The sequence below is a fragment of the Thunnus maccoyii genome, chromosome 13 (genome assembly GCF_910596095.1).
Source record: "Thunnus maccoyii chromosome 13, fThuMac1.1, whole genome shotgun sequence".
Lineage (NCBI taxonomy): Eukaryota > Metazoa > Chordata > Actinopteri > Scombriformes > Scombridae > Thunnus > Thunnus maccoyii.
The window spans coordinates 24,104,819-24,120,156 of NC_056545.1; the positions used below are offsets into that span (position 1 = coordinate 24,104,819).

Sequence of the window (15,338 nt, forward strand, 5' to 3'; positions counted from 1 at the left end):
AATTAGTTTATCTAGAAATAAACTTATCAGATGTGTCTGGGGTATCTTTTGACAAATTTTACACCATGTACATGATTGGAAAAAAATACAAAAGGGATCTTAAATCCTGACATCTGGAGTGCACTTTGGAGTGACATCAAGTCCTTTAGACATGACCAGGTCAAGAGTGTGACCTTGATTATGAATAGGCAGTGTACTGTATGAACTCAAAAGTTGAAAACATGTCAGTAAACTGGTTATCAAAATGGTCTGTGATGTTATCAATATAATTGTTAAAATGACCAGAAATAAAAACTGCGTCATAGTCAACAGCAATTTTTTAAAAAAGTTCACCAAATTCAGATATAGGCTTTGGATGGTGGTTAACTGTGAGCACTAGACTGGGATATAAAGACCCGAGGATCAGGGCTAAATACTCAAAAGTAGAGTAAGAACCAAACAACATGCTTTTACATGATAAAATATCTGAAAAAATAGTAGTAGTTAGTTCTTCACTACTAGTTTCATCAAGCCAAGTCTCAGTAAGGAGATTACAATCAAGCTTGTGAGATCTTGTAATATCATTAACAATGAAAGTTTATTAGTGAGGGATCTGACTTTGAGGAGTGCCATCTTTAAAGAGCTTGCAGAATAAGTAGAATTGTAAACTGTGGCAGAGTCAGGCCTAGGATGGCTTGAGTTTTTCAAAGACTGTGTTGAAAGCAACAGCACACAGGAGCAGGACCGACATTGTTAAGGCTGGATTTAATAGTGGGAGACATGCTGTGGTGCATGTCAGATCGAGTTAGCTATAAAGAGAAGCTATAAACTGGATAAAATTAGCAGTCAACTGCTTTGTTCCTTTTCTATTAGGGTGCAGACAATCTGATCTGTACAGGCTTGAATTAGTCCCAAAGCAGTCAGAGTTTGAGATGAAGTCATATCCTGCAGCAGAACAGAAGTTTTTAACCAGTGGTGGATGCTGAAGAGTCAACTGAAACATTTAGAGTTTTTGAAAAGAGTCAGGATAGGGCAAGACATAAGACGTCTTCCCAGACTCCCAGAATTCAGCAGAATTGTGTAGCACAGGCACTCAAGGTCTGCATGTAATTTGCTGAAATTTCTAGCCATGATGTCATTTGTTCCCGTTCCCATTAGAACATGGATTAGCATCAGCGTCGATCATGCTTGGCAGATCCAGTGGTGCAGCCCCCTGGCCAGAGAGACCAAGGCCAGGCAGAGAGTGGAGACCAGCCCGAGCGACCGGAGCTCTGAGTGTTGCAGCAGGACCTCCATCGCTGCCCTCCGGCGATGAAGTATACACTCAAGGGCGCTTGTCAGATGGACAGATGGCTCTGGAGCTAGAGTTGCTGCATGAAGATCTGTGCCTTTTGGAAATAACGTTGGATGTAGTTATATGATTTCCCAAAGCACATACTCATTCAGTAGCAGCAAAGGTGACGTTGGTAGACAGCCAAAGAAGGAAAGAAGTTAGACAGCTCCAAATCAGTGGCATAATCCAGGGAATCATAGAGGGGAAGGGAGCTGTTCCACCTGAGGCCCAGGTGGAACAGCCAGGAGATGCCCCGACTGTATCACCTTTGACTGTACTACCTTCGCTGGTAGACTGGTGGACTCAGGACACTCCAGTGAGGGGGGAGCCGAGGTCAGTTTGCCGCTGGAGAATAAATGAGATGAGCTGCTGGATGAAGGCTACCCTTGACTCAACCTTGATCTCAGAGATAAATGAGGAGTTGACCATACTTGGAAATATATGATCAGTTTCAAGCAACCAGTGATAGAGAGGGGTAAAATCCAAAAGAAAAACTGCTTAAAATCCACAATAAAAGCGACCGGCTAGCCTAGCCAACTTGCTAAAAACAAACTTAGCTAGGCTAGGTTAAGGTTAACAACCAACAGGTTAAAGATGTGCAGCGTTGACTTGTGAGCAGTCATATGAGGTGCATTCATAGGTGTCTTTGGTCCCTTACCATATATTGATCATAGCAGAGGCTGTGTCTCAGATAGAGAATAGTTCCTCTTCTGGCAGCCTGTAACATCAACTCAGTGAGTACCAGAGTCCTCTACTACCCTATTAATGATATCATTGATATGAACCAGGACCCTACAGCCTTCTTTACTTCTATTAGCTATAATTAATGCAAAAAAAAACTATCACCTGTGTGAAAAGCCCAGGAAGAGCCCTGCAAATGTGTGTTAACCCATGTCCATAGACTGAACAAGGAGATCTGTTCAAAGCCTGTTACTTCACAGAACACACTGTGTTCCATGTGTCACAATGAAGAGAGATGTTTGTCAGATTCCTTGTTTAATGAACAATAGTGATTCTGTATGGACACTTTTTTGGCCTACGATTACTCTTACTATATTATATATTTTTCTATAGGTTGTCCTCAACACAAACTGATAATTAAAAAAAATCCAGCAAAAAATCTACTTTGTCTGGGAAATTAGACAAATGCAGCTTTATGTACACTACTGCATGTATGGAGATATGCAGAGCAGAACTTGACCACTAAGAAACACATATAAGCAATTAAAATTTGACACCATTTTGTGACACCACCAACCTGCCAAAGCCTGACAGGAGATCCTCATCCTGCTCAGACAGCCCAAGGACACAATCCAATGACACCAGGTTTACCATCAACACAAATGTTGGTAGAAAGACCATTGCATTAACCGGCATGAAAGGTGCTATACAAATAAAGTTTGGTTGACAATTTTGATTGAAGAAGCAACAGAAGAAAGAAGCAAAACGGAGAACTTCAGCTGAGGAGGATAGTAGAAGCACAGATCACGAGGACAACTCCGAGAGCAGTGGGAGTAAATAGTAGAGACGCTACGATTTTGGAGCTGATACTAGCTTATACTAGCTAAATTTAGCTATAGCATACAAATGACGTTGACCCGTAAAGAAGGAAAAATTAACCCGAGAAGCCAAACAGCTTGCTTAACTTTAACTATTTCACCCTTATTCTGGGAATTTATTACTATGGTGGATGCTTGTGCACAGGACTGCTGCAAACGAACACCTGGTTTAAGGTAAGACAGCTCGCTTTCCTACTGCGTGCTAATGTTTAAAGATTGCTAGTTTTATTAGCTGTGCAACAGGTTGTATGCTCAACGCTTTGCCAATGTCTGACAGTTTGTGTATAGTTTACTCTAATTTTGCGACTTGCAGATGTCACTGAGTGTAATTCAGGTTTGATAGTTGGTTTGGATAGTTAATACAGCATTTTCTTAAAAAAAAAAAAATCTGAGAAGCTCGCCAAAACTGCATTGCGAGTGATTCATTGATGTGCTTATAGCAGGATGCTCTCTCTCCTTTGTTCCTCTGTGGTTAAAATCACTTATTCAGTCTTTTATTAATGCATGCAGGTGTTAATTAGCGAAACTCTGCATTTATAAAGTGCAGAAATCCAATATTACTGTGTGCTTTAGGAGTAGATATCCCATATGTGTTTTGTTGGATTTCATGCAGGCTGCTAGTGTGGATTTCTATATGGTGAAGTGTTTCTTTATGTAATGAAAGTAGACTTTCGATATTGTATTAATGATGTGTGATCTGTGATTTGATTCTATTGTATTACTGTTAGCAGTAAAGCTTTAGGAGATTACATAGGCCTACATTTTAAGAAGCAGTGTTGAGTGTCAGTGTTATAAATCCAGAGAGCTGATTTGAATTAGGCAGATTTTCAAATACACTATCTGTTGAAAGGACCTGTGTGAACATCAGTGGATCAGTGGTTATGGATCAGTTTATCATTTTAACATGTGTGATGTAAGCAGTGAGTGTGGGGAAGTCATCCTCTTGTTCAACATTTGAAATATTGCTTTTGAGACATGTTTTACATTTCATGTGAATTTACTGAGATCTCCGGGTGACTGGATAAACAGGTGTAATTGATGCAACACACTTGTTAAATGTGGCTGGGAAATTAGGGACAAAGTACAATTCCAAAAAAAAAAAACCGAAGAGAAATAAAAGAGAGAATCGGGGCAGGTCAGCTGGTTCAGCCTTCCCTGCAGGGACCTTCGGAGCCACCAACCTGTCACCTGTCTTTCTTAGTTCACCTCAGATCTCCACTCACTTAAAAACACTGACATACTTTCTACCAGCAATCATAGCTTTAAAAACTTCCAAACATTTTTCCCAACTCGAATATATATTTTTGTGATGTTGTATGCAAGGATGAACGGGAGGACAAATAAAAGATCTACAAACAAAAAGAGGAGCTAATACAGCATTTTAGAGGGACTTTAAAGGAAATGGGAAAAAGAAGACAAAAAATCAAATGGCACTGCTTACAATCATACAAATATATGTTATTTTATTGAATAATATTCCAGAATAAGACATCTCCTTTTAATTCAGGTAGGAGTTATTGTAGAAATGTACACAGGTCTGATGGCAAACATGGAGAGAGGGTGATCGAGGGCTTGTGTGTGTAGATACTGAGAGGGAGTCCTCCCTAATGAGCCAAACAACAGTGACATATGCATGCTTTGCAAAAAAAAAAATTAAAAAATCCCATGTCAGTCTAGACAATTAGTAGTTGTTATTGCAGACCGCTGATTGCCTTTGTAGCCTGCAAATCCTGATTGTTGTTTGTTAGCCTGTTGGATTTGTTTCCCTTCTTTGAGTGCAGGCTGGTACATAGTTCTCATTGCATATTGCTGGTTTTCATTTCTGCTTTGCTGCTTACTGGAGTTGTAAAAAGAAAGCCAGTGCAATCCCTCTGCTTCCTCTGGCTCTTATTGAAAGGAGTCCAACATCTGTCTAAATCCCCGGTAACACTCAAGAGGTGCCCGAGGATTCAGGCCTTCTTTCTGTGGCTAATCAACACCAGGGCCCATTTTTATTTATGGCTTCTTTTTTTTTGTTCTTTTCTTTTCTTTTTCTGTAACTGTCAGTTTTTAGGAAGACAAGAAGATTGGCTTGAGAGAAACCAATAGTCCGTAAAAGTAGGAGAGAGGTTAGGGGAACTTTCTGGAAGACTTGCGTGACCGTAACTCTGAGCCCACCAAGGTCATTGCTGGGTACGACAGGACACATGTTGGCTTAAGGAGTTTTTGCCCCGCTGTTTTCACTTGAATACGTTGCATCTTTCACAAACACACAACTCAGTCGCACAGTGGGATTCAGTTTGGGTGAAGTTCACACAGGGGACACATCAGCATGGATACAACAGTGGCGACCAAAGACAAGAACACATCAAACAGGGACTACTCTGCCTCCTTCTGAGGAGTTTGCATTAGAAAAGGAAACATGACAAGGTAATACAACTGAGAAAGACAATTTAAAAAAATCATCAACACTGATTATTTAAGTACATTTATAAAAAAAAAAAAGAAGGGAAGACCTGATATAGTACATTAGATATACAATATTTGTATTATTGAATTCACATACATGTAAACTGGCAACATTCCGTACATTTAGGTCATCCGAACAGGTTTTACATTGAAGCACACTGCTAAGTTGTGTATCAAGAACATGGGGCTTTATTTAAAAAAACAAAATAACTCTACAAGTATGAAATAAATGGCTTCTTGTTGTTCCCTTTAAACATGAATGCTCATTTTGTTAGGAATATTCAAACAGAGTGTTGCAGCCAAGGACAAATCTTGTTGTAGTGTCAAGCTTTTAATATTTTTCACTTAGGGACAGTGAGCATGGCACGCATCCATTTTGTACTACAATTTAAGGACAGATTTAATTTTTATTTTGTTTTTTTTTATCATTCAGTTGCCACAAACAGTAAAAAAGATTTATAGTTTATAACCCCCCTTGTTTTTTTTTGTAAGAATAAAAGTTCTTTGGAAAAAAAAAAGCAAACTGTTTTATGTATATGTGCCATATGTTTAGTGGATAAATCTCTTCTGTATGGAATACTGTCAAGTGCCATCAGTAACTATTGGTGAAATTTTTGTTGTAATAAAATGATTCAGTAGGAGAGCACCGATCAAATGTAAGGAGCTGCTGCATTTTGAAGTGTGGCACATGAAGCATAACAAGGCATCATAACCACATTAGGAGGCGATCATGAGTGCATCGGCATCACATTACAGCGACATCTAAACTCATCATAACCTGTAGGAAATCAAACATATAGTAAAGCAGTACACCGTTCTTTTAAATTCTGTGTGAAAATATGAACATTAGTGTGTCTGACCAACAATAAAGCAGCTTTGAGTGAGTGATTGGTTTGATGTTTAGAAATTATGCCCACAGTGTTCTTTGTGCCTCTCGTCAACAGTGTTACCTTTTTTGCAACCGACTACTTCCATTAGAGGGAGCCAGTTATACACAGATTTTGCCTGTAATTTGACAGACTGCATGGTACACATTTTACTGTGCATATTTTGAATACACCAGTATTTGTGACGACCTACTGACAGCGACTGCAAATAACTGCAGCATGTGTGAATATAATACAGGTATGAACATGCACACTTACTAAAGTAACATTCTTTTACCCCTAAAAATCAAATGATTCAATGGTCTCATGTAACATGGTGTTGTTATACTGCACTCAGTGTGATTAAAATGCCTTGTTGGTTCTTTATAATACACTTCATGTCAAATGTTGCTGAGGTTTTTTTTTTTTTTTTCTTGAAAAACAAATTCCCTGGATGTTTGTAGTTATTGTACAGTGCAAAAAAAGCTTTACAGTAAATCTCCACTGTGATTCTTAAACATTGGTGATGACTTAGCTGCAGTTTAATATTCATTATTGCCTGTTAGTCTCACTAACTCTGATGAACTAGAGGGATTCCCTCTTCGTTTGTTGTAATCTTTTTAAGAATCTCCTAAGACGGTGAGTTAACTTTTAAATGTTTTAAGCAATGCCCAGTGCTAGTAAGGTGCAATGTGCTTCCAGTTTCCCAGCGATTTAATCTTTCATGAGTCCAAGTTTAGGGTGGTGGTTTATGTTACGCATCTGTACCACCTTCAACAGATATGTGTCTTATAGGAGAGTGTGACTGCTGATGCTCACACTGTTTCAAAAAAGAGGAAACTCTTTTTCAGGCCCTGCGGAAATTAGTCTTCTTCCTGTTGTCACCCATTTGGCTTCTTTGTTGAGTTTACAGGTAGAAATCAAACAACAGCCCTCTGAGTTCATTACGAACAAATGGATTTCGCCGTCTCTGGCAGACCTTGGGGAAATTTTTGCACTCATCGTGGGGTGGCTGTTCTCTCGTTTGTGTTTTATTGAGTCTATCGATCATTGTTTCAATCTCATGCCCTTTCTTTTTCTCCTTGCCTCTCTGTCTTGTCTTACCTTATTTTAATCATAGATGCACACGCACACACACACACACACACGCACACACGCAGATCTTATAAACAAAATATAAGTATACACCTACACAGGCAACATAGTATTGAAAAGAAAGTTAATGGGCTGTAGCTACTGTAGGCTGCAGTTAAGGGGATGTGTGTAGGAAAGGGATTACCACTTTAAATCTCATGCGTGGGCACAGAAACTATATCAGTGTTTTTATTTTACGTGTTACCGCCTCGGTGTTAGCTTTGCAAGACCTGACGTACCATAAATGTATTCTCAATTGCAAAACAGAGCACTTTCTGTCTTCTCCAGACTACAATAACAAAGATCCTCTTAATACCTCTTCTAGCTTTGTCTCTATTAACCTCCAGCTACATTCAACAGCAGAACTTGTTTCAGTTAACGTCTGCATAGCCAAAAATCCAACTTTCTATTGCCTTCATTGCACTTACTTGTCTCTGATCCTCTTGACATCCTTTACCACACATTCATTGTAAAAACATACTGTTCTATTCAGATCTTCCTGTTTTACATTCTTCTCCCAACCAAAGTCATTCCTCGCATCACATTCGACATCGGACTACTTAACATTCTCTGTTCTTGTCTGCCTACTTGCATTATCACGGTCGGACAACTTACTGTGGCATTCTTCCGCATTAAAAATAACAAGGACTGGTTGCTTTTTTGTGATTAAGAAATCTCTGGAGGAATGTGGATCTCTCATTTTTGTCATGGCGAGGCTTAATTCTACATGTTTGCGTACTTGAGATGTCTCACTCTGGCATGCAAGATTCCCTTGCTGTCACTGCTTTGCACCTCCAAGTGCTTTCCATTTATAGAGGGGACTCAACGATCAACTTTGAAATGTGAACTGGCATGAAAAATCTCCCAGATGGAATACACAGATATTGTAAAACTGTATGAGACGTATGAGAGTATGACAGCTAAAATAAGCCTGTAATGTTTTACGGTGATATTTTGGAATGCCACCTGCTGTGCGTGCACTTTGATATCGTACAGTAGTTAGTAATGCACAGTTAGAAAAACCACTCTAGGCTGCACCAGATTAACCAGGAGGAGGGAGCATTTGCTTGTCAAAAATAGACATTTGTAGGTGTGCAGTGCAAAACACCCAACAAGGACAAAATATCCAAAATTGAACTGAATGATATTCCCCTTGGAAAAGCCCAGAAAATTAAAGACTTAATGAAAAAAAAAAAGGCAAAGCCCTCCAACTAATTTCCTCCATAGACCCCCTGTCATAAATAGCGCACAGTGCCTTACATGCCTCTTTGTCTTACATTCATTATCATATCCACATGCCAGCATAAAACCCTGCCAAGAATCTTGCATACTTTACCGCAGAAATTCCTTATCAACATTCCTCCAAGAATACACCTGCTAATCCTTCACTCTTTCTAAATAACTGCCTCCGTATGCTGACCTCTTTACAATTCAGCACACAATTTCAGACTTCCTCTCACCCTACAGCACATTCGTAAAGCCCCTCTGTTTCACATTCTGTAACCCGTCTTCACGTTACGTTGCCATTCAAATTAGACATCATCCCGATGCATTGAACCTGACTTTTAGCGACCATAACGAGCATTTTTACACCTCCCAACATTTCTCTTCCTGACATAGCAAGGGACTTATTGCTGTCTCTATTTGTTGGTGGTATCCGTGTATATTCACTTTGACTGAACATTGTGGCGACATTTTTTTTCCCTCAGCGGCTTACTGGAGTAGACAACAGCCAGCACTGAAACACCCCGACAGCTCCCCTTTAGAAGCATCAACTTCCATCAGGTCATTGCATATTTTTATAAAGTTGTCTCTGACTCACTGCAAATCAAAATTAAAATCTGTAGGTTCAGTCACCATGAGGTTGCCTGGTGAGCCTAAAAATTTCTACGACTCGGTAAAGTCAGTGAAAATGGCACACAAGACGGATGTTCCCCAAGTATCACCTATACACAGATACACAGACATATCAAAGACCCAATGTCATGCCCTGTCTGAAGGACATGGTAGAAGTTACCTGCAGTATCTCTGTTTTTCCTCCATACGGACACTCATTCACACTGCATCCATACTTTAAAAGACATCCATGCACCAGGGTTAAAACACAGTCGCACCAAAACATTCACTTAGACAGCTACATTTTTCGAGGGCGATTCTTCCAAGGTGATTTGATAAAGCTAGTGAGTGGATAAGCTGCCAGACATCCTCAGAATAACAAGTGCTCCAGCTCAGAGGCTCCTCTGGCTTTGATGTTTGGCTTCAAACTTGGCTTTATGCTGACAGCAGATGCTGAGTGAAGTATACACTGCCGCTCTTTTTCAGGTGGCTGAGTTCAGATCCTCCCTGGATTTAAAAGATGACCCAGTAGTTCATTTGTAGCCTTTAATGAGCTAGTGCAATAATAAGTGATCACCTGGTAGAGAAGAAAGGCTGGAAAGAGGGTGTCGCTAAGTCTCTCACTCATTTACTCGTTTTATTTCTCTAGTGAGAATTATCTTCTGGCTCAATGGTACAAATATTGCTCAGGCGTTTTGACCCTATCCATAAGAGTCTGGATTGAGAACTCTAGTGATTTAAGATCTATTTTATGGCTCATTGTCCCAGGAAGAATAGCGGATTTGTTATTTTATTTTATTAATCTTATGCTTTCAGCACTATCACCTTAATCATCTTAATCATCAGTGTATATCCATCATGTAGTGGATATGCACTGGTCATTCATCTGGGCTGAAGATTGGCTGAAATATGCAGACCAAAAAAAAAATCCAATAAAACAACAAAAAAAAAGAAAAGTAATGATTATTAGTTTTGTTGTCATACACTCTTTAAATGTATTTTGTCCAAACATTTTCTCAGACACTCATCTTGCTTGGCTGACCTGACCTGACCCAGGATTCCAGCAGATATCTTTGCTCTCTGAGCTGTTTGATCTCACTTTGAGCTTTAGTTGACCTTGGTGATTAGCTGCGCTGGTTGGCAGATGGTACGAGGAAAGCTGGCTGAGCCACACTGTCACCAACTTTAGGGCTCAAGAGAGGGCCCATGGGTGAGGATTATGATGCCGAGTCAGCGCTGGAAATGTGTGAGTGGTGAATATACAGTACAATAGAGCAGACGGTGGGGTAGGCATGTGAGAAAAGATGAAATAGTCAGTGGGACAGAGAAGCCTGAGTATGATGGAGAAATGAAGGAGACTGTGCATCAGGAAGTCAAAGGGGGCAGAGAAAGAGAAAAACAGTGGGAGGTGGGAGTAGTTCTGGCTCGGGCCCTGGGCTTGCTTTCTGTGGTGACAGGTGAGGGGGGGACTCCTCTCCTCTTATGGCTGCTGATGGACTGCTGACCCTTTATACCTCAGCATCTTGCAGTGCACTTCTGGAATGTGAGGGCCCATGAGGGCCATTCCCTCAGCCACCCTCAGTGCATAATGGGCGACTGTGTTCCCAGTGTCACTGCTGCCCTTTGTCCCACCCTCAGTCTCCTGTGCTATGAGGCATCAGCCTTGGGAGCTTCTTTCCGTCCATTCTGTAGGGATGGCGAATCTGATGTCTTCACTGTCTTCCGAGGAGGACTCACCGGTTCACTGGCGAGCTCATGTAACGATGGCTCCTTATACATTGCAACTGTGTGACAAAGATAGAAGCTGTTGGTTAATAATTAATACAGTGATGAATAATTGGCATCTAACTGGAAAACAAAATATTAAAGGGGACATATCATGCACATTTCCAGGTCTATATTTATATTCTTGGGCTCTTCTAGAATATCTTTGCATGATTTATAGTTAAAAAAGCTCCTTATTTATCTTATACTGGCTCTTTATGCAGCACCTCAGTTCAGCCTCTGTTTGGAACAGGCCATTTTAAAGCCCTCCTTCTGCTGCATCTCGACAAACTTCTGCAGGCTCCTGAGGCTATGTAAACAAACAACAGTAGTAGGATTTCACCTCTTTTTCTCGTTCTTTACTTGTCAACTTCTCAAATACATCTGTATATGTTCGAGTTGAAATCTGTTCCGAAATATGTGAGTGGACAAATTGACATGAAGCTGGCATTTTTACATACGTTCACCACATGTTTTGGAACTATGTTTAATATAGACATCCAACATTATAACAGTATATAAATGACAGAAAATCACAAAAAGCACGTTATGTCCCCTTTGAAGAGTTTGAATTGTGCTTCAGTAATTCATTTAAATGTTCAGGATAATTTTCCTAGCTCATAAAAAAGGACACAGACCCTCTATAACTTTAGGCAGGAAGTGTGCGGCTCCTTTGGTCTTCTTTACCCGGTTGCCCTTCATGACCTGGCCATCACGGTTGATACCGATATACCAGGAGCGGCCAGACTGGGTCTGGCGATAGAGCATGGAGGAGTATGTAACGTAGTAGTTCTCAAACACACTCTCCTTGAACCTACACTCTGGAGTGAAGTGCTCCTGGAAATAAATATAAAAAAGGGGAAAGGGTGAGGGGTGCATTCATAGTAGCAAACATGGGCAAGAGAAGAAAAATAATGTGCAAATGTCATGAGAAAACTGTAACATCTTTGAACATGAACCCTAGCGCATGTAAGCAAACACTTAAAAAGAAAAAAAAATACATGGACACGAACCGTGAAATACATTAATTAGGTGACTGTTTCCTGAGGGAAAGGATGGATAGATATCTGGACTTTATTTAGAAGCATGAACATCCTGGTCCTTAAGGAACATCAAGACAAGGATGCATATCTTATATAACATAACATAACATGTTCCCAAAGGAAAAGAGCACAGGAGATGAAAAGCAGTGAAACACTGATACCTATAGCAATGCAGTAACATATTAAATCAACAGACATACTGTTTACTACGTATTGTATTACTATGTATTGTAAATGACTCATTCTGACATCAAACTGCAGTGACTACATCACAGTAAATACGTAGGTTTTGTTTTATGAACAAAACCCTTAAAAACAACACTATATTTGGAATTACTTTTACCATATGTGTTATGTCCGATAAGGAGTTTCATGTGTTACTGTTTTGTCTTAAATTTAACGAGTGACTTCAAAAATACTTAACTTACATTGTGTACCTTGGATAGAAAAAGTATCAATCGTTTATAGATTGCATGCTTTTGAGAGGAGCTTTATTTGATCATATAAACATTTGTGTATTGAGCTCATTATTCAACATACATTTAAACTTCAAGCACATCCATTAGAAATGGCATTAGCAGGTTTTTCTGATTCTGGTTATGTAGGGAAAAAATCATAAAATTCATCCCCCTACATTATCCTAAAGAGAATTATCCCTTTAATATAGGCTACTCTCATGTACTGTCAATCGTCCATGACTGGCTAAATCTGAATAGCCATTACAAAATCAAATTAGCAAAACTTGGAACCAATCCAACAGTTCAGCCAGTCGTTGTAAATGATCGTGTTCCTGCAGCATTCCCCCTCCCTCTCTGTCCTCAACATAAGGACTACTGAACCCAGCATAATGTTGACTGGTGATATTAAGCAATAGCGACAGATATACATCTCTGTTAGCCTCCATAAGGGTCTCGACAGGGTCCTTCCCCTGTCAGAGAGCAAAGCCAATCTGCTGGATTGATTAAGTGAGAGCAGCAGGGCAGAAATGGCTGAGTGGAGAATTTCTCAGAGACTCCGGGAGACAGAAGAGGGCCAAAGGATCACCGCTTGGCATCGACGGGCTCGAAGAAAGAGCCAAAAGTAGATAGAGAAGGTATAAGAGACCTTCAGTTTCACACTTATCACAGATCATCACCTTTCTCCTTCAGAGGCAGGGATCACCCTTTAGCTGAGATGGCAGTTCAGGACTTTGTGCCCTTTCTCCATCCCCTCCTTTCCCGCTGCTCCTTCACCAGTTTATGCCCCTTTAACGGCCATTAAAAAAAGAAAAAAGCCCTTACCCTTAACTCAACAAACTCTCCCACTACTATGACCACCACATTGCAGGGCTATTTTAAGGTCCTCTGACAGGTTTGATATCTTCTGCTGTGCTAACACAAAGAGGATGGGATCGATAGATGATCCGCTTCATTCATTATTAATCAGGCCAGAGTGCAAGAGGGGTGGGAAGTGCTGGAGACAGAAGGGGAAAGGTAGGAGAGACAGGAAAGGGAGCAGAAGATCACTTAGAGAGGACAGAGGGGTTGCTGGGTAATAAAGGAGATTAAGAAGAGAGGGAAAGGGAGAGACCTGCTCCTGTGCGACTCCCCAAGGAACGAAGCAGGAACGCTGGGCTGACAAGGGCTTGAGTCACCAGCACCCCACGATCTGACACTTGTGTGCCTCTGGAAAGAGAACCCATCACTCCAGCAAAATACCCTTCAGCTCAACCTCTGAAATGACACCAGTGATAACCCCTCTCCCAAGTCATCCTATAATTACCCTTCATAATCAGTCCCCTGAAACTAGCCTAATGATAGAAGCCACATCTTCTGTTTTTCATTCATGTAATCTCCAAAGGTTTGGATGTCTTCATAAGAGAAAAAATACACTTAAGAGAGCAGACAAGACAATGAAATTAATGTCCTTCAAGTCCCACCACAATTTCCAATGTGCCTGTCCACTGTATACTGATACAAATATGTCGCTGTAATTATCCCCATCTCTGAAACTCACCTTGAGCTAACCTCCAGACCTCAGCAGAGCTACAGAGACCACCCGGGGTGTACTCACTGAAGACATTGCTCAAACTAGCAGATTTACATGCGTAGATGAATAATTTCTGAAGATGTGTTGAATGTTGCAGTAAAAAGGTGCACATATTTTAGAGTGATGGGGGCAGAATATTTCCATCTAAATCGCGGGTGCCTGGACTGGAAATTAAATAAAAGTCTCTTTCCTCAACAGCGACTTATCAAGAGACTGGGGCAGCCTCCCTTCCACGTGTCTCAAGCCGAAATGAATTTAAATGAAAGCACATGAGAAAGGTAATATGTAGCATCCGTGCTGAGAATCCCCAAGATGGGAAGAACCTTTTTATGATGCAGAGCAGCATCCCGACCTCCCCCCACACCACCCCCACCCTGCCCACACACACCACCTCCTTCTATATCCCTTATGTCTGATTACATCTATTCTACCTGCTTCAGGAAGCTTAACTCTACACGCTACCATACACTGGGATTGCACTAAGCATCAAATAAGGACAGTGAAGTACTAATAATACACACTCCAGCACTCACAGGGCAGAGTTCCCTAAATCTGACTTCTTTCCCTGAATATAATTAGCATATAAGGAGCAGGGAACAAAAGTTGTGACTAAAAAGATAGTGAACCTATGAATAATATTTAATATCTTGTTTACTCTCAATTCATCATGCATGCACAAGCATGAAATCACAACTAATGCCCCTGAAAATGTAGCTCTACTTCTGGAATTCAAAACATGTTTTAGCATTTCTGACGTGCAGTTATTTGCAGTCCCCTATTTAAACAGCAGGGGTCACAGTGTCATACAGGCTCCCTGCATCTATTGACTGTCCCATCAGCTCCCAGGGTAATCTATGGGAAGCTGTGAAATCTGCCCAGCTGCAGTAATCTCACCATATTTCCACAGCACTGCAATACTGCTGCAGCGACCCGCTCACATGACGACAATATGAAATGTAAAGCTCATGCACAGCAGTCCTCTGTTACATAGATACACGGACATGTGCGGTGTCATCTGCGTGCCGAGAGCCGCCAGCAGGGCATGTTGCTGATGTTGTTGTCAAGCCAGATGTAGATGCCCTATGACACACCACGTTACGTAAGTCAATAGGGCATGGACGTGCTTATTAACAGGGGTTTACGGCAGTTAAGACTGTCTAGCACCACACGTGTATGTGCCCCTAATGCTTTATGATAGCCCAGGGAGGCATGATGCTCGCATGACAAGAGCAGAGTGGATGATAATGTGCAGGGACTCATGCCTCCGCGGTGCTGATTGACAGCTGGAAGGCCCCTGTCAATATGATGCAGCTGAGAGGGGGAGTGCTAGCTGACATTCCCTCTCCGA

General features: G+C 40.9%; 2 protein-coding genes and 1 long non-coding RNA gene across 3 annotated transcripts in view; 1 reads left to right on the top strand and 2 right to left on the bottom strand.

Annotated features, from left to right (window-relative positions):
* Positions 1-726: 726 nt before the first annotated feature.
* On the bottom strand, positions 727-2,293 carry LOC121909943. The gene is made up of 2 exons (XR_006099557.1): positions 1,971-2,293; positions 727-1,657 (listed from the first exon to the last, which is right to left on the bottom strand). It is a non-coding gene; the product is annotated as an uncharacterized LOC121909943 (long non-coding RNA).
* Positions 2,294-2,571: 278 nt separating this feature from the next.
* nlgn2b (neuroligin 2b) overlaps positions 2,572-15,338 on the top strand; it is a 125,333-nt gene continuing 112,566 nt past the window's right edge. Inside the window, exon 1 of the mRNA XM_042430809.1 lies at positions 2,572-3,045. The gene's annotated coding sequence lies outside the window, so the exon portion shown is untranslated. The remainder of the gene's footprint in view (positions 3,046-15,338) is intronic.
* The window catches only part of fgf11b (fibroblast growth factor 11b), a 29,120-nt gene continuing 23,902 nt past the window's right edge, over positions 10,121-15,338 (bottom strand). Inside the window, exons 4-5 of the mRNA XM_042430811.1 lie at positions 11,558-11,756; positions 10,121-10,939 (exon numbers count right to left, since the gene is read on the bottom strand). Coding sequence (XP_042286745.1) covers positions 10,803-10,939; positions 11,558-11,756 — 336 coding nt within the window. The 3' untranslated portion in view covers positions 10,121-10,802. The remainder of the gene's footprint in view (positions 10,940-11,557; positions 11,757-15,338) is intronic.